We start from the raw sequence: 20,761 nt of genomic DNA on the forward strand, positions 1-20,761 counted from the left end.
ATTAAGGCTTAACCGGAAAAACGGCTTCTACTGTACTATTTTAGATGCGATTTTTTGTTTTCAACTACGTTTAGTCTTCATTAAATACTTAGGTGTATTAAGTTGATAACATTTAATACATTTCGATTTAAAAGATGTTCGATCCGTTTTAAATTCGAATTTGTTATTGCATATTGGTTCGATTATAGAACGATTGTAAACATTCCGGAAAATTGATCAAACTGAAGATAGTTCGTTTGATTCTCGGCAATTCTCTTCAGCGGTAGGTGTTATATGACAATTACTATGGTTATTGAAATACTGAATGTAAATGGGATTTGCTTGCAAAACTTCGCGGACGAAGTTGCGGGTAACAGCTAGTACATTTATATATTTGTATTCAAAGTTATCATTTTAATTTACACATATGCGAATGAAACCCATTTCAGAAATACTGTTCATGCTATTGCTACTTTTACTTTAAATTTTAACAATAAAGCAATTACATTATTCATAAATAGTTAAGATAATTATTTTTAAGCAATACAACAACATAGTTTATTAACTCTCTCTCCAATTGCTCGTGAAGTAAAATCGTTCTTACACCAAAAGACGCCGTGTTGTTTTCACTTTCGTTACGTTCCTAACGGCAGCTCGAGTGTGTTCGATAACAAAAGCTTAGTTATTGCACGTGGTTATCGGAACCGAAAACGAAACGTAAGGCTCCGAATAGCATTAGAGAGGTTGAGGCACACGTTTTAAACGTGTAAACGTGTACGTGTGACGTTCGGTGCCGCTTTCCCGTAAGCCTAAAAGTTTGACGATGGTGTTTGGAATGTCGAGCGTGATTCCACCGACTATCCAAACACCATTGTCAAACTTTCTATTTTCACAGTTGATTAAACGCGAATCACGTAGTTCCGATAGAAGCTGGTTTTTATCGTATTCATTAGCTTAACGATAGTACTCAGAATAGATCCCCTTGTCCCTCATCAGCTGGCCGCTCCTATTGTGATTTGTCAAACACATAATAGATATAAAAAAGGCTTCAGAGCAGAGAGGCAAAAAATAAAAAAAAGCCGTCGCTGAAAAAGTTTTGCCCTAAAAAATGATTATCGTCTCTTAACGAATTGAATATTCCATAAAAATATGTTGCAAAAAAGATATATTAGTGAAATTCCAGGCGCTGTTGGATTGTAATGTTATCTAAACGTTTTTAGATAATTTTATAATTAATTTTATTAAGACTTATTAGTTTTCACATTTATGAAATCGACAAAGATTTGTCACTTAAATTTTTCAACTGCAAGTTAAATGATAACTGAACAGGTTACAAAGAATTAAATAATTCTTTGTAACCTGTTCAGTTATCATTTAAATAATTCTTTGTAAAACAGACGAGTCCAATCTAAAAGTGCCGAAATCCATATAATGCCAAGCCTAAATTGCGCATGCTTTAACACGAAACTGAATAGCTTACAAAGAATTAAATAATTCTTTGTAACCTATTTGTTAACTTATTATTATTATTCAACTAGTTATTGAATTAACCTAAAAATTTGTAAACAAAACAAATAAGTTCAAAATTAACATTGTTACTTGCTTTAACCAAAAGGCTTGGACGCATTGACTAGTTAATCCTAGCTTCATCGGTAACAAAGCAACTATTCCATTATCACCATATAAACCTTTTAATTAAAATTGTTTGAATTATTTTACTTTATCACTTACGATGTAAAACCTAATGATGCGTGAATATTTTGATACTATTTAGTAAAAATTTCTTATTTTCCATCTAAATTCAATGTTATTTAAAACATATTTCAAGACAGAATAATCGTATCATTTGTAATGGTACTCTATAACGAATTACTTTCATTGTCGTTTGAGAGAAATGTTTTAACCTTCGTGAATATTCCTGTAAAATGCGATAGCACAAGTCTATACAAAGATTCATAAATAAAACACTTTAAGAGGGGATCGAAAGAAAAACTGCGAAATCCTAACTGTAACGGAAGCAATTAAAATGTATATAGTGGCCAACTACCAGGTGTACCAACGTTAAGAAAAATTCACACTAATCGTTATCGTTGTATTTTCATCTTATATTCAACATCTGTCGTCGTAATGGTACTGGCCAATCAATGTAAACTTTCCACAATTCTTTGAACAAGATAGAACAGCTAATCTCGTAAGTCGAAGAGACCCTACGAAGCTTAATAGACGATAGAGGTATTTGGAGACATAAAAGACCTTCGATGTCTTTTAATCGTAATCCCTAAACCAAAGCATGGAAATCTTGTTTTTCCCCCTCACTCTCAATATTAATTAATAGCTGATTCACCATCGACGTTTTAATATTTTTCTTAATAATTTTGTGGACAGCCGAATTTATTAACATTTTACTATACCTATCCGGTTTTAAAACAGACGAGTCCGATCTAAAAGTGCCGAAATCCACGAAATAATACCAAGCCTAAATTGCGCATGCTTTAACACGAAAACTAATGAATAAGAACGCTTTGGCGACGAACAAGACGAAAGACTCGCTGTCATTATCCTTTCGGATCTATAGTTGTTGCCGTCGTCAGTATGAATACAGCCTTACAGCAAAAAAATCTATATACGTAAGTTATATAGTTTTTACTGCCTTACAATTCAATTCAATCTAGGAAGGAAAGCCTTGCTCTAAATAATGTTGAATTAAAACTTCAAGACAAATAATTTTCACATCGTAGAAGCAAAAATCAATGTAAACATTTTCTAGAGAATCCGTTTTGAAAATTAGTATTAAAACTACCACAGACTTTTATTTATATGCTATTCTGTCGTTAGAAAAATATTTGGTAAGCCTTTCTGATATATTATAGCCATAAAACTTAACAGTCACCGCGAGAATATTTAATTGACATTACAAACTGCTTGTTTTGTTTCATCTGATATTTTAGTTATATTTGTAATTGGTTAACTTTCAATTTTGTACTTATACTGACGATGGTCGAAGAAAATTAATCTGAAACAGTATATTTGAAAAGCTTGCTGATGGTAAACTAAGTTGTTTCACTCATTTGTTAAGGTGAATTGCAATATCGGTCCTGACATGCGAGATTCTAATTGGGATACGTTCTAACATTGTTATTCACTTTCTACTGATTAGATCTGTGAAAAACATATATATATATTTTTCAAACACAATATTCTTCGGATCCACCTAATAGAATGAATCCACTTATTAATGCATTTCGCAACGAATGTAGTAAATAGATAACGCGGTGAAACAAACGATTCCCTGAAATATCGCAACTATTCTTTTGATATAAAAATAAGCAATTTTTTTTATTTAATATAAATTCGCCAAGTTCCACGTAAATTTTTGAGACCAGGAGAAAAGCGAGAAACCAATAAACCATTCAAGTATTTTATTGCACAATTATATGATCTACATACCTATGTAAAAATAGATTCTTTTCAGGGAGAAACAATTTACCGACAAAGATATTTGCAAACAGGTAGATTTAATATGCAACACAACGAAATTAGCTTAGGGTTGAAAACCGAGTATCGATAATTATTGCTTTAAACTTAACGGCAGCTCGATGGAGTCGATAAGCCCTGACAAAAATACCGAAATTGCATTTGTTCGAGATGACCGAACATTTGCAATCTCTACATTTGAAAAAAAAATCTAAATCTGAAGATTTGATTCAGGTAAGAAAATTTCCATTAAAAAATCCTATTAAAAATATAAGCACTAAAACGATTGAATATTTTAAAATTCCTATCATGATCAAGTCTCCAGATGCTTTGCAATATTTATCATTTTTGAAAGTATATTTAGAAAAATGCATTGAATTAAACGGTTCTAACAATAATAAACGAGGTTTTTTAGATAAGGATTCTCCCATTAATAAATATAAAATATGTCGACGATTAAGTCATACAGTATGAGGCAGGAATGAAAACAATTGTAGACACATTTACCCGATGAATAAAAAATTCAGGCGGCTTTAGAGAAACGATTCCAGGTGTTTGTGCATGATTTAAAAATTTGGAATGATAAAAAATAAAAATTAAAAAATTATACATTCTTTATTCCATTTTATGGAATAATGATTATATACAATGTATTGTGTGTTTATTTATATATATATCTTACGTACAAAATATCGAAACGTGTACGTGTGTGTATTTGGAGAGAATCTCGAATCGAAGATGCATCGAACAATTTTAGTATAAAAGTAACTACAAAATTTAATATATACTTTTCCTTTTCCCCCATGATAACTGTACAGATCCGATCGTCCGCTGAGATATTCTATGATGACAGAGTCCTCGTAAAGTACGCGATCGATGAATCACAAAAATATCATAAGGTGAACGACCAATTCTTAGAATCGAGTAATCACATATAGTTAAGATAATCGTCGGATCTTGGCCGGTTGACTATCTTCATTTTCTACGCCCTTTATCTGCAGTTTATAGGTGTATAAACATTTTTCCAAAGCTTTCATCAACCTTCGTCCACACCTATATTCTATGCTACTTGCAGGATTATAAAGTTCACAGTTTTGTAGAACCAAATAAATGTCCGCGGCAAATTCATCATTATTATTGTACTGCATATTGTTCAACTTAGAACGAATCGTTCCCAAATCCATGGGTTTTTTGATGATCTTGTAATAGCTTGGTGCCTACATAAAAAGAAATCTACATGAAACAAATAAAATTTAAATTTAATGCAATTTTATAACGAATCTCTTACGTCTTTCTTGTTAACTGGACATAAAAATGGCCAACTATCTGGATGCTTTATTAAGTAACTTATAATTTTATCACAAGTAACATACGACAACGGACAAGATTTATCATCGGGACTGGAATATTCATTACCTGTAAAAAGAAATTATTGATGCAAGTTTTTCATTTAGGTTTCTGTCAATTGTTCAATCGGTAATCCGAAAATAAACAACGTTTATAAGTAACGATATTAAAATTATTAAAAAAAAAAACTTAACATTGAACTGAATTACGCAATTTACTTGTTAATTCTATTTTTCTGCATAAAAAAACATTTAAAATTATCATGATTGTTGATGGAATGTACCCTAATCTATTAATACCATGGGTCTGGCAATATCATGCCAGACCCAGTCAAACCATATCTGCAGATATGGCTTGACCTTATCAAAACGCTTCACGTGCTTAAGAATTTCCTAATCATGGCAAGTGATTACTTTAGTATTACTCCACAATACAGTAGTGTTTTTGGTTTTATAACATGAAAACAAATATACTTTGATAATGCTGATTAAATAAAATCTGCAATTACTGTATTAACATCTGTTAATAATTGCTTTACATGCATCCATAAAACCATTTTATATTAATGAACTTTTCATAAGTTTTATTATTAACTTGTACTATACACAATCTGTATTATGTTAAATTAAAACTTTAAATACAATATTGTATATAATTTAAGTTAAAAACTATAAATGCAAAATTTTGAATAGAAACTAATACTATAATTCCTTCACATAATTAAAAATTATTAATTATAGAAGTCTTAAATTTAACATCAGAAGACAATTTTGAATGAATTAAATTTAGCAAATGTTTATTGGTAAATAATTTTATAATATACTTGGTGCTTAGTATCATGTTTCATATATAAGATATTCATCAAAGAAGCTAATCATACGTTACTAAATATTAGAAATAATTTTTTTATGAGATTCAATAATCAAGTTTCAAACAAATTATGAGATTTTAAAATCATATTCAGTTTTTTTTTTACATTTAGAATCTTTTCAAAACAATGCTGAAAAATAATCATCATATTATGAAAATATCTATCTTACTGTGTCTGCTAAATGATGTAGGTGACGACCTTCTCTTTTTTCTATCACCAATAGATAATAATAGCTGAGCTCTTGTTTTATATAATCCAGAATTATTAGCTATAAAATAACAAATAATCTTTAAAATTATTTCAAATTTAATAATTAATAATAAATATAACCTAAAATTATTAGTCAATTATTTTAATTTTTGATTATTAAAATATGTAATAATTAAAAAGTTATGTAAAGTGTTCTGAATGACAACATTACATGCTAGTTAATTAGAATGAGCATACTTTATAAGACATTCATTTTAGTTTAAAAAAATATGTTATTTTACACTTTTATACATAATTTTAGCAGTAATTTACATAATTTAATTTGTTAAATTTCAANAAAGTTATGTAAAGTGTTCTGAATGACAACATTACATGCTAGTTAATTAGAATGAGCATACTTTATAAGACATTCATTTTAGTTTAAAAAAATATCTTATTTTACACTTTTATACATAATTTTAGCAGTAATTTACATAATTTAATTTGTTAAATTTCAAGTCTGCAACTTTTTCAACACCAAAGACTACATTTTAATTTTTTTTGAATAACTTAAACTTTTTAAATTAATTATCACTGCTGGCAGAGGACCAGACAAACAAGCATGATAGAGACTTGTGCAACTAAAGCCTGCCTCACAACTGTGGTAGAAGCCTACTGCCAGTAGCATAATGATGGATGTAAACATAAGTTATTAAGGTATCAGCCATGATCACTACCAAATAAAATTTCAGGAATGAGTCCATGAAATAAAATTCTGGTTATACAGAGAACACTTTACTTTTACATACATTATATAATAGCAACCATATTTTATATACGTTATATATAGCCTACCATAAAAGGATCAATCTACATGTGATTTTAGGCACTCTCCATTTTGGAGGAGAATTATCATAAAATTTATTACTTTTAACATTATAGGATAATCACAAATTTTCTTTCAATTTATACAGCCTGCACAATTTTCAGCTAACATCAAAACAATGGCGAATTTTTAAAAAATATTACTGTCAGAGAAGTTGTTTAGAGATGTATTATATTTCTTTTAAAGCGAGTTGATATTTTGACAATTAGTAAAAATCTGATGAACTAGATACAGAATACAATTTTAACATCAAATCTAAAAACATTACCTGTAGAGTTGACAAAAGAATTTTAGTAACTAAAAACATTTGCAAAAAATGACCTATCATTTTTTTATTATTATTTATGGACAGTAGAGTAATAAAAAATATTTTCTACAATTCGAAATCCCATAAACCCCTAAAGGGTCCTAGAGATTTTGATATCCCATCAAAAGTAAAATTTTCTGACAATTCCAGAAAATTCAGATTTTCTAGGCAAGTTGCATTGTTTTTGCAAATATTTTAAAATCTAGATAATTTATGAATTTATACCATTTATTCAGTCATGTTATAATAGACCATCATAATTCCAGAAAAAAATATAAGTTTTTTTAAAGTTTATAATATTATTTCAAAAATATGGCCTAATCCACTATCTCAAATTAATATGATTTATATATTTGCATTCAATTTTATAAAATATAATTTATATAATCCAGATTGAAACTTACCACTATGTTTTTCAGCAGCAGCCTTTTTTGCTGACAAAGATAAACATTTTGGACAATTCCACACACCTCTTGGTACTCGGCGTAAAGGTGGATTAACACATTCCAAATGAAAAGCTAATGGACAACCATCACAGCATATTAAAGTACCACCTTTACTACATACATCACAAGTGTCTTCATTTTCTTCACTAAAAAATGATTAAAGCTTAATTTGAGCATGAAATGCAATTATTTTCATTAATAATTCAACAATTTTTTTGGGAATGTTAGTAATCTTTTAATATATTTAGTAAATTTTCATAATTTCTTCCATTTTGTTATGAGCTAATAATATAAACAATGATTTGAACATAACTTTTCATTTTATGTTTATAGAATAACATTACCACTTTTAAAGACCATTTAACATAGAAAGGATTTAATATTTACAGTAATAAATTGTAATATTGAATATTACAATATAATGCTGGTAATACTAAACTTGATTTGATGCTCAAAGCATTCCAAATAAAGATAGCTATCTTCTAGATGTATTGATCGGCAGAAAAAAAATTTTTAGCTCACAAAATATATGTTCTTTGTATTTTCCAGTTAAATGTAAATGATATTAATGGTACAAAAACATTTAGAATTCCACAAAATGAATTGTGTTTTATTGTAGTACTGTATTAATACATTACAAAATAATCGACTAGAAGATGCTATGTTTCGCCATTGCCTTATAAACATGCAGTCTGTGGGTGAAACTATGGGATGTTGTTCTTAAAGCATAAAGTTACAATATTTGTTTTTGTTAACTGTTTGTGCCCTTTATTGAGTGCAATCCAGATGAAATAGAGTGGGGTGCTGATGGTGTTAAATCTATATGAACCAGACCTGTTTTACTGGTTGCATTGTATTATTTCAATTATTCGGCTAATCTGAACAGGACTCAGCCCCATTAGTTCAAACTAGTGAGACTCTACTGTATTTCTTTGATTTTGCTTATCAAAATAGTCAATCTTTTATTTTTTTAATAAGTAGTCAATATTTTACTAATGTTTCTACCAAATTTATTTATTTAAAAACACAACAAATCAATTAACAATATACTGGCACTACAATCTTTAAAGAACTGAAGCAATGTTTTGAAATTTGAAGAGTTTTAAACAAAAGAATTAGGGATTTAAATTTAAATGTGAAAAAAAAATATGCTAGTTCACCAACCTCTAGAAAACAGAATTAACAAACATTGCAAATTGTATGAAGAGAATGACTGTTTCTAATATACTCTTAACAAAAATTACAATAATTTTCATAATTATATCATTTTAAAAATTTTGGTTTAAAAAACAATTCTCTTGGAAAACTAAGATAACTAGGTTTACATGATATGACTACTATTTGTTGATGTTTTTAGATGCAGTAAAATATCAGTATAAGTGGTTTTGTGTAAACCAGTCTTAAAATATATAAAGTTTTAATTATATCATGAAAGACATTTGAAATTACCTTTGATACTGTTTATCTGTATTTTCATCAGTAATGGAATAATCATAATCAATGTCATTGCTGTCATCATCATCATCTTCATAATAAACTGGTTTCTTCTTAACAGGTGATGGAGGCTTCATTTTATACTGACAATTTGTGCAATACCAATCACCTTGAGGAATTTCCTTTAAAATTAAAATAGTATAAAATCAAATTTCAAATAATAGAAATATAATGAGAGAAAAAATCTTTTATTAAGGGATTCGGTTGTTTTCATTATTAATTAAAATAATGTTCTCTAAAACAATTTTATATAACTATCCGAGAGACCTGGAGTTGGGAACAGTTTAAAAATTAAAAAGAATTGAAAATTAATTAATTTTAAAATAATATTTTATTTCACTTGGTAAAAGGAGAGAAAATTTATTAAAATATAACATCTGCAACCTCCTCTGATTTACAGGAAAAGAGGAGAGTTCCTGCTAAAACAAAAGTTTATTAGGAAATGGATGAATTGTGGACTAACTTTATTGGTCCACTGATTTCTTATAAAAGATGGAAGTCACCTTTCATACTTGCTTTTAGTCATAGTTGAACATGCTACTAGCCACACAGAATAGTTAGCCCTTTGAGTATGTTCCCACCTTACATTCGTCAATGTTCCTATCTCATAAAGAAGAATAAAGCAAGACATTGGTTTCAAGAGAAAGGCTCTCTTGTTTGTAATAATTTGATTTGAAAATCATTTATGTAGTTGCATATATTTAGTTCTCTTCTGAGATAAGGATATTATTATATTTTATTGATTACTTGTAAAGGTGCCTTATAGAAATGTATTCATTCTTTTTATTATATTTCCTTATGTAAATAAAGACATATCTATCATAAAATAAGAATCCATTTTAATTGAGAGTTAAGACGTGTCAATTCTTAACTGGTGTCAGAACCTGACTATAGGTGAGTGAATGAATTCACTCAGCCTTTTAATTAACTTATAAACCATCCTGCATAGTAAGCAGAGATCTCATGACCCCTGGATATAACATTTGGTGTCAGGAGTTTTGATCTTTTTCCAGCTACTCACCGTGTGAGTTATCTCACACACACACACATATATATATAAACTTGTTGTGAATGTATAAGTGTATAAGAAAGGAACAAATTATGAAGACATTATTTTTATGTTAAAACAATTAAGAAAAACAACTTGATGATTAATCATCATCATTTAATATATAATTCACCCCATACTATTTGTCTGCTATCAACTTTATCAATTCCAGGTATTTAAACAATTGTTATTTGCTCAAAATACATCAGAAGTAAGTAATGCTAGAAGTATTGGTTTAGACCAGTGTTTCTCAACCTCTAATGAATCATTGCCTTTTTCAATAAAACCACTATGTAGTATTGCCTCCTTCACTTCAAAAACAATTTTGTTGGGTTTATTAGTTTTATTTTACAAAGTATATAATTATCAAATAAACATTTATTTATTCAGAATATGCATTAGATTTTGATATAATTAACAAAATTAAAATTAAGCATTATTCACTGTGAATCCCAGCTGCAAGCTTCAAAATTCCGATGCAGACGGCTACTAGTCTATTCAATGCAATACGAATTTGGCGTCAGCCAAATTCATATTGCATTGAATAGACTAGTCACTAGTATAATATTATTTGTTTGATTATTGTACAATATAACAAATAAAATATCTAATTATTCTTAATATAATATTTTACTATATTGCCCAGAGAAATATTTTTCACCCCAAAATATAAATTGTTACTATTTGAACACATGGGGTGATATTGCCCCATTTGAGAAATACTGGTTTAATAGCAATTACATATATCAATCACTTTGGACTGATAATAATATAAAAAAAAAAAAAAAAAACGGGGTTTATATAAACGACTTTATCTCGATTATTTAAGAGTCAACCCATTTCTAAACTGTCCCATTCTATTTATATATAAATAAACCACATTTTTGTCGAAATATTAACGATTATTTCACACTAAATAAGCCATTAACGCGGTAGACATGTTTGAAATCTCGAACTCAATGAATTCTACTCCCATCGTAACAAAAAGACTACGCTACGTAATCTATCATTGGATGATTCTCCATTTCAATTTTACCATTCGACCAATAAAAATTTCCGAGACGATAAAAAATTAATTATTGATCTCTATTAATAAAATTTATTAATTTTACGTAAAACTCTTTATTTTTACGGTATAATTATTAATAACGTTTTAAATAAAAATAATACTTCAACGTTTTATTTTATAAAGTTTATTTTTTGTGTTGTTGTTTTTTTAATGTCGTTTGGAGTTGTTNTTGCTTTTTATTTTTTCAGATGATGAAAAATTTCTTGCTAAAATTTAAAGAAAATATTAAAATTAAAACAAGCAATTTCATTTGATTTATATTATTTATATTCATTTGTTTGTTAACAAATAAATAAATAAAAAAAATCATCAGTTACTTATTGTATAAACAGTAGAGTCACTTTATTATGACTACCAGCTAATATCCAGAATAACTGCCATTTGCAGCTTGGACAGCAGCTAGACTGAGTAATTCAATAAGATGCTGGATGGTTGCCAAAGGTATCTGGAACCATGTAGACTGCAAGACTGCATTCAATAGTTGCTGACAGAGCTTTGGAGCAACCATTTTTTTGAGTTGCTCCACTCTGGCATCAAAGTATTTGCTCCAGCTCTGCTCCATGTTCTGGTTAAAATATTCTTATAGGAATTAACTAATTTTTTCTTTGATATATAAAGTACATATAAAAAAACTTGTTTATTTACAACTAATTTATTATTAAAAAAATTAACATACAACCTTGTTGATTTTAATAAATAAAATGGCAGACAGTAAATCACCCTTCATTGACTGCCTATTATTACTTAAAAGCAATCTTAATCTGGAAAATAGACTCTCAATACTTGCTTGAGAAGTTGACATGCTTGAAGCGATTCTTATTCTTTTCTGATGTGCTCCGGATAATGGTCAATGGCTTCGAATACATTCACCTTTAATCTCCCCACATCCACTATTGCATTGCAGTCTTTTTCAACATATTTGTCTATTTCGTTGTCATCTTTATTATGTATAGTGGAAATTCGACGACTGTTTTCTCTTCTATCCAATTCTTTTTCAAAATCATCATCTTCCGAATCTATATTTATCATATCACAGGTTGGCAGTGAGAGCTCAACAATTGCTGGCTTTTCAGCCAAATCAATTAGTGTTTGCCTTTTGATTCTCTGTTGGATGTCTGAAAGACCTTCTCTTGCTTTTAGTTTTTCTGCTGCACCTAATAAGATTCTATACCTAAAATCAACACACACTCCAACAAGAAAATGTGTGTTTTGAATAAGCTTTTCTTTTTGCTTTTTCATGGAAAACAGAATTCCTAACACAACATATCCTCCAAATTCTTTTATACATTTTTCTAGTTTACACCATTCTTTCATAAACATCCCCGGAGTAAGATTGGCAGCTTGAAGGGCAATTGTCGAAATATTTGTTTGTTTGTTTGTTTTTTTTAAACAGCTCTGATATGTTTTACTTCATCCCATTCTGCTTTGCTATGTTCTAGGTCTTTTATCTCAGCAACAGCTACTTGGTTGCAGCAGTCTTTGAAAAATGATGATGATCAAGCATGGCATATGTAGAACTTCATCTTGTTACTTTATCTAGGCATTGAGTTTTACCATAAATTTTCAGCAAAACATTACGAATTGTTGGCGTTTGTAATTTTACCACAACCAGTCTAATTTTCCCTAAAAGTTTTGTTATTTGTTCATTCTTTAATCCTTCCCAAATGGCCAGTTGAAGAGTGTGAATCCCACATCTCATTAGATGAATTTTCGTATTATCATTAGTCCACATTGGCAATATTAGGGAAGAATTTTTAACCCAAAATAAGGCGAAATGTCTACATTCATTTCTTTGATGTCTTCAGTTTTTTCATCTTTATCCTGGAAAATATTTTCATGATCACCAAGTTTATTTACAGCATGTCATGTTTGCTGCATTATCTACACAAATACTTAGTAGTTGTTTTTCATCAATTTCAAATTGTTCAAAGTTTCTTTAATTTAATTTTTCACATATAAAGAGTTATGTCTTCCTTCAGTATCAACAATATCCAATGTTTTTATTTCAATTTTCCCGTTTTTTTTCATTTCAAAATTGTACTTTGATGGCAAGAAAATTTCTATTTCCACGGGTTGCAGCATCTAGCTTTAAATAGCATAATTGTCCTTTTAAAGTTTGTGTTAGATTGATATAAGCAGACTGTACTATGCTTATTACAAAGTAACGAACAACATCATGTCCTATTGAAACACCAAGCTTCTGAGCCATTTCGCCAAGCTTCTGAGCAATCTTTTGGAATCTTTTGTTATTTAATGTGAAGGTAGTAAGTGGTGTCATACTCATACAAACCATCTCAACAAGTCCCTCACTAAAAGAATTGCTATCCATAGTGATTGTAATCTTCAATGATGTAAAATATGTATCATTTTTTGGTTGATCAGTTCTGCATTTCTTGTGACATGACATTGCAATGGTAAAATTGCCATGCTTACATTTTCTTCTTGCAGCAACTTTGTCTTGTTGATCCTTCTTTTTAACTAACCTTTTGTATATTTCAGGATGATTACGCTTCATATACCGTCAAAGATTGAACTTTTTTGACACACTAGTTCCACTTGCATTGAAGTTGCATTGTATTGATTTGCCATTTACAATTTGAACACATAAAGAAAAATGGAAAGAAAAAAATCAGTTACATGCAAGATGGTTCCATCTTGCATGTAACTGATTTTTCCTTTCCATTATCGTATTCAAATACGAATATCTCTTTAAGCTCTTCTTTTGTAAATTGACTGTCTATCAATGGTTTTAAATTTTGGTTTGATGCCATGGCTTAAGTAATCAAATATTTAAGTGTTATTGAGAAATTATGCATATAAACATTCATGCATACAAAATAACCAAATAATAATAATCTTACCTCTGCAAACAAATTACAAATTATGATATACAATTATAATAAAATGATTGCAAACAGAAATGAACAACTGTCACACTCAAAATCAAATGTAAGAAATGAATATTAGTGTTACTCCTAGTGGTGAATTTCTGTGCTGATGACTAAAGCCACTTGTAAGCAGAGTTTAAAATCTGCTACTCATTAGCACTCCCCCCCCATTAACTCCACTCCATATTTGTGATTCTCAAGAATTCAGAGAACTGGGGAGTCATGAAGGGGAAGAAATAGCTTGGTCAGGGGATGGTGGAGACTGGGGAGAAAGGTTCCCACCTTTCACATGGGACATATGTGGAATGGACGTAAAATTAATCTGTGCTTGTGATCACCTTTCTTTTTAGTTCAATTATTGTATTCTTAACATTTGTAATATTACAACTTATGCCACTTCCATTCTCACCATCTCAAATATTACATAAATATATATATCAGAGCAGTGGAGCACTACAAATTTCTGTGCTCTGGCTCCACTCCTGCTCCAAGTAAAAATCTGTCACTCCACCTGCTCCATGTTCCAGCTCCGCTCCAAAGCCCTGGTTGCTGAAAAATGTTTTGTGAGAATTACCAACAAACATGGTGATAGAAGAGGTCCCAAAGGCACTTGATTGGGCTCAAGCCTGGGAAATTAAGGGGGCCAGGGAAGTGTAATTTGAAATCTTGGTCATATTCTTCCAACCACTCCAGACAATTCTGGCCATATGACATGTCATACTATAGTGTTGGAAGATCCCATATTCTCTAAGGAAGACAGTCAACATATATGGATGTACTTTATCTGTAAGGATGGATACATACCCAATTCAGTTGAGTGTTCCTTCCAGAGGTAAGAGTGGTCTCATATAATGCCAATAAAACAATTCCCCAAATCATAATGCTGCTGCCACCAGCTTGTATTCTTTCAACAATGGTTGCTGAGTATTTCTTCTCAGACATTTCTTGTCTGACATGCCAATGTCCATCCATATAATGGAGCAGAAAACATCACTCATCAGAAAAGGAAACCCTTTGCCATGTAGAAGAGGTTCAATTTCAGTACTGCTGTGCAAACTATAGCCATTTCTGCCAATGTATCTTCATCAGCATGGGTGCAGTGACCACCTGTCTGCTTCAGACCCTCATGCAGCAGGGTTTGCTGCATTGTTTGGTAGCCTCTGGTTGGTTTGGATGATGAATTGTTCAACTGTAGCATGCCAATCAGTCCTCACATACCTATGAAGCTGAGATTCACCTATCACATCAATGGCACGTGGTGCACCAGTTTCCACACCGTTTGTCCAATCACAGTATATTTTAACTACAGTTCACAAATCATGCAGTCTCAGGAATACTACCACCCTTGGCCCAAAAGCTGACAATCATCCTCTTTTTTTATCTGATAAAATGTACATTTTAATCATAACAGCAATGATTGAAATGATTGATATATTAATATTTGCACATTGTGCACGTCTCACCTTATTTACATACCAAACCAGCTCATGATACATGTCTTATTTCATTTACTATGCACTGTAGACATCAAATATATACAATGGTTATATTAATATGACTTGACTGTGTAATTAATCCCAACCCCAAACTTGTGTTACTCATATCAACTCATTAGATTTTAAATATACCAATGTTGTTTTACACGTTTAGAAACTAGCAAAAACAGTACACAGTAAAACTTAATTAATTTGAATTTTTGGATAATTCAAATTTTACAAATTTCTCGAGTTTCCTATTAACTGTAATGTAAAAACTCTTATTTAATTCAATGTTTTCCCCTAATTTTTGGAGCTGGAATATCTTCATATTTTAGGAATTATTAGAGTTCAGAGATTTGAAGCTAGAATAGCTTCAAATCTCTGAGTGAATAGAAATTTTAAGTTTAAAATGAATGCATAACTGGCCTAGACTGAAAAAAGTGAAAAACAACTGCAAAGTTTGAGCAGCCAACCATTTACAAGAAAGAAAGTGTCATCAGTAAAAACAAAACACTTTTGACATTGTTTTTGCCACTATTGCATATTTGTTGGGTGAGAAAAATGTTTAAAAAGCATAACATGCAAGGATATCACATTAATTTTGACATCATCTCAGTTGTGCAATGAATTTGTAACTATCTTAAAATGGCAAAATTTTTTGCCAGAGAAAAAAATTTTGAACTTCTAAGTGATTTGCAAAATGGTAAGATTCGACAGAAATGACATCTTATATGACATGTTATTCACTCTTTTTTGCTTTTGCCAGCAATTTGCTCTCAGTGTGAATTAAGCTTGACAGGAAAATGTGACAAGTAATTATACTATATCTGCATAACTTAATAATTATTAATTAAGGGGAGTGCAAAATAATTCTAATTATTTTGCACTCCCTTTGAACTTCAAATTAACCAAGTTCAACTGTGTATCAAAAATAAATCAATTNTAAGATTCGACAGAAATGACATCTTATATGACATGTTATTCACTCTTTTTTGCTTTTGCCAGCAATTTGCTCTCAGTGTGAATTAAGCTTGACAGAAAAATGTGACAAGTAATTATACTATATCTGCATAACTTAATAATTATTAATTAAGGGGAGTGCAAAATAATTCTAATTATTTTGCACTCCCCTTGAACTTCAAATTAACCAAGTTCAACTGTGTATCAAAAATAAATCAATTAAAATTTTATCACACTTCTCATTGAGCTATATATAATAATAATTCTTATTGTTTCCATAAATTGTAATGTGAATAGTTTGAAAAACAAAGATTAATAAAATGTATTTAACAAACTGGATATTAATAACATGAAAAAAAATTAGGAATACTTTCTTGTCTCCTAAATCTTGTTAAAATGACTGACCGTTTATTTCTTAAAATTTTGAAACTATGAACTGGGGAACTTGATGGAAAAACACTGTATATCAAGATATCAACATTAGGAATGTATATGAATTTTGTACATGTAATTCTTTTACAAAAAGTCTCAAATTTAGTCTACCATCATCACTATGTCATAAAACTTGACATTTTTGGTAACTCATCATCATCTCAGTCCACATTTAGTTTGTGGGACTTTACTGCATTAAAAAATAAATAATGAAATGAAATTTGTTACAGTTTGGGTTATCATTACACCTTTATTGTAAGCAATTATTACAAACTACACTTGAATGCTCATTACAAGTTCATTTTCCATATGACACTTTATCACATTTATCCAGAAAGCCAAATCACCTTTAATAAGTAATGTTTGCCTACTCTCTTCAATCCCAATCAGCTTTCCAACTCCCAATAAAAATCTTGACCTCTTGTATTTCAAATAAGGTGTTTGGGATAGATCTTGAGAATCTGTAGTTTTTAGTTTCTAGGTCATATTTCCTATATCATCTTATTTCCTTATACTTTCCTCTTTACGATTAACTGTATAGATAAACAATACACTGATGCCAGCAATCTTCAACAGGTTATAAATTAAAAACAATAAAAAAAAAAAAAAATAAAATTAGTATCAAAAGATAAATCATTGGCCTCTAAACAGCTAGTATGGGAGACAGGTATACAGATTCATAACAAAAAATATGTAGAAAAACAAATAGTGTTGGAGTAATTAAATATGCAATCCACACGTCTAATGGAGAGTTGATGTGGATGTAATAATCTGTGAGATATGCAACTGAACTATAAAAGTTTCTTAAAGATGGATTGATGATGCACAAATCCAACAACAACTTGTTTTTTTTTTTGTAGTTTTGCAGGATATCCTATTTTTCTATCAAGCTCCCAATTCATAACATAAGCAGCAGCTATAGCCATTTCTGCCAATGTATCTTCATCAGCATGGGTGCAGTGACCACCAGTGAGCACCTGTCTGCTTCAGACCCTCATGCAGCAGGGTTTGCTGCATTGTTTGGTAGCCTCTGGTTGGTTTGGATGATGAATTGTTCAACTGTAGCATGCCAATCAGTCCTCACATACCTATGAAGCTGAGATTCACCTATCACATCAATGGCACGTGGTGCACCAGTTTCCACACCGTTTGTCCAATCACAGTATATTTTAACTACAGTTCACAAATCATGCAGTCTCAGGAATACTACCACCCTTGGCCCAAAAGCTGACAATCATCCTCTTTTTTTATCTGATAAAATGTACATTTTAATCATAACAGCAATGATTGAAATGATTGATATATTAATATTTGCACATTGTGCACGTCTCACCTTATTTACATACCAAACCAGCTCATGATACATGTCTTATTTCATTTACTATGCACTGTAGACATCAAATATATACAATGGTTATATTAATATGACTTGACTGTGTAATTAATCCCAACCCCAAACTTGTGTTACTCATATCAACTCATTAGATTTTAAATATACCAATGTTGTTTTACACGTTTAGAAACTAGCAAAAACAGTACACAGTAAAACTTAATTAATTTGAATTTTTGGATAATTCAAATTTTACAAATTTCTCGAGTTTCCTATTAACTGTAATGTAAAAACTCTTATTTAATTCAATGTTTTCCCCTAATTTTTGGAGCTGGAATATCTTCATATTTTAGGAATTATTAGAGTTCAGAGATTTGAAGCTAGAATAGCTTCAAATCTCTGAGTGAATAGAAATTTAAAGTTTAAAATGAATGCATAACTGGCCTAGACTGAAAAAAGTGAAAAACAACTGCAAAGTTTGAGCAGCCAACCATTTACAAGAAAGAAAGTGTCATCAGTAAAAACAAAACACTTTTGACATTGTTTTTGCCACTATTGCATATTTGTTGGGTGAGAAAAATGTTTAAAAAGCATAACATGCAAGGATATCACATTAATTTTGACATCATCTCAGTTGTGCAATGAATTTGTAACTATCTTAAAATGGCAAAATTTTTTGCCAGAGAAAAAAATTTTGAACTTCTAAGTGATTTGCAAAATGGTAAGATTCGACAGAAATGACATCTTATATGACATGTTATTCACTCTTTTTTGCTTTTGCCAGCAATTTGCTCTCAGTGTGAATTAAGCTTGACAGGAAAATGTGACAAGTAATTATACTATATCTGCATAACTTAATAATTATTAATTAAGGGGAGTGCAAAATAATTCTAATTATTTTGCACTCCCCTTGAACTTCAAATTAACCAAGTTCAACTGTGTATCAAAAATAAATCAATTAAAATTTTATNAAAAAAATATACGTATTTTGGAAATGTTGAGTCGAATTAGTCTAGAATCGATTAATTTTATGAAAGAAAACCTTTCAAACAGCCGTAGTCCGTAAACTATGATTCCTACAAAATTGATTCATACAGAACGGAACGTATCTACCGTCTTATAGGGGGATCTACTGTATGTGCAGTACATACCTTACATGTATTCATAAATTTAATTACTTTTTTCGCTGTACTATATTAAAAACAAACTTATTTGTTTGTAAGCTTAAAATAGATTCTTATTAATCATATATTATTAAAAATGCATTTATAATAAAATACAGAATTGTAAATGGTTATTTGTGGTTTAGCCTAGTGACAAGTAAATCGACTTAAGTCGCCTCTCCTGGAACCAATTACCGACATAAGGTGAGGCATACCTGTATATACAGTAAAAACTGCTTAGGTGACCACCTGTTGAAATGGCCAAAAATTTCTGGCACAGAATAGTTTATACATAAAGTCTTCGTACAAGTTACCTGTATTAAATGACCACCTGCATCAATTTTTGGTCAGAAACAACATACAACAACTGTAATAAACAACCACTTCCACAAATATATCTGGTCTAAACTATTGTTTGAACCCATCTCAACAATGTTTCCCCCTCCTAGTGAAATGAATTAATCTAAACTCTTGTTAGAACCCACCTCGGGCACTTCTCCCACTCTTGAAATTAGGCACAGGTGTTAATGGATTAGTCCAGCTACAAAGATAATTCATCATTTCAGTTTGTTTGAAAATGTCAGACAAATGAAAGAAATACAAAGTGCTGTCATTAGAAGATTGTGTTAAAGTTATCAGAAAAAGGGAAAATGGTTTATCACAACAGCAATTAGCGGTGAAGTTTAACTGTAGGAAAACACAATTTATTGTACTGTAGACCTACAGTATTTTCCTTAGGGGTATAAAAATACATATATTGTACACAATACAATTAATTGGCTGATCTCATTGTTTGACATAATTTATTTTATTTTATTTTTTTGAATCTCATATACAGTACATGTGCAATAAACAGTTTCTGTATCAACCTACCTTATTAAATACAGTATTTTTTAAGTTAAAATAAGATTAAACTAATGAAAACCAAAACCGAGATGGTGGAGAGATAAGCTGTGCTTCTATAGTGATGACATAATACATGTAACAGAGGAGCGAATGAAGACAACCAAGTTGAATTAATTAAGTTGGAAAAAAGAAAGTGTGCATTATAATTGAGAAAATGCAAATACTGTATTAATCTGTAAAATATTGGTATTAAATCTGTCATAATGACAACTCCAGTTAATCGAATTATCCGATAAGAATAAAATACAATACCAATACAGCTCTATCGTTGAAAAAATTTGCTTATTTTTCCTCAACTTGAGTTTTGCTTTTTTAGTAGAAATGGCTAAAAAGTGTGTAAAATACATACAGAAATACAGTATTACAGCACCACCTGTCTAAAAGACCATGTGTTGAAATCACCATAGACAGGTTTTTACTATATATATAATGCTTATTACAAAGTAACGAACAACATCATGTCCTATTGAAACACCAAGCTTCTGAGCCATTTC

The 20,761-nt window shown here is 30.2% G+C and overlaps 1 protein-coding gene across 1 annotated transcript in view; it reads right to left on the reverse strand.

Annotated features, from left to right (window-relative positions):
* Positions 1-3,383: 3,383 nt before the first annotated feature.
* LOC111628835 (bromodomain adjacent to zinc finger domain protein 1A-like) overlaps positions 3,384-20,761 on the reverse strand; it is a gene marked incomplete at its 5' end in the record, with an annotated part of 39,002 nt that continues 21,624 nt past the window's right edge. The window contains 6 exons of the mRNA XM_023372683.1: positions 3,384-4,670; positions 4,742-4,869; positions 5,841-5,939; positions 7,458-7,645; positions 8,949-9,130; positions 11,981-12,281. Coding sequence (XP_023228451.1) covers positions 4,392-4,670; positions 4,742-4,869; positions 5,841-5,939; positions 7,458-7,645; positions 8,949-9,130; positions 11,981-12,281 — 1,177 coding nt within the window. The remainder of the gene's footprint in view (positions 4,671-4,741; positions 4,870-5,840; positions 5,940-7,457; positions 7,646-8,948; positions 9,131-11,980; positions 12,282-20,761) is intronic.

The sequence above is a fragment of the Centruroides sculpturatus genome, unplaced genomic scaffold, assembly GCF_000671375.1.
Source record: "Centruroides sculpturatus isolate CEXI.00-Female unplaced genomic scaffold, Cexi_2.0 scaffold34, whole genome shotgun sequence".
Taxonomy (NCBI): Eukaryota; Metazoa; Arthropoda; class Arachnida; order Scorpiones; family Buthidae; genus Centruroides; species Centruroides sculpturatus.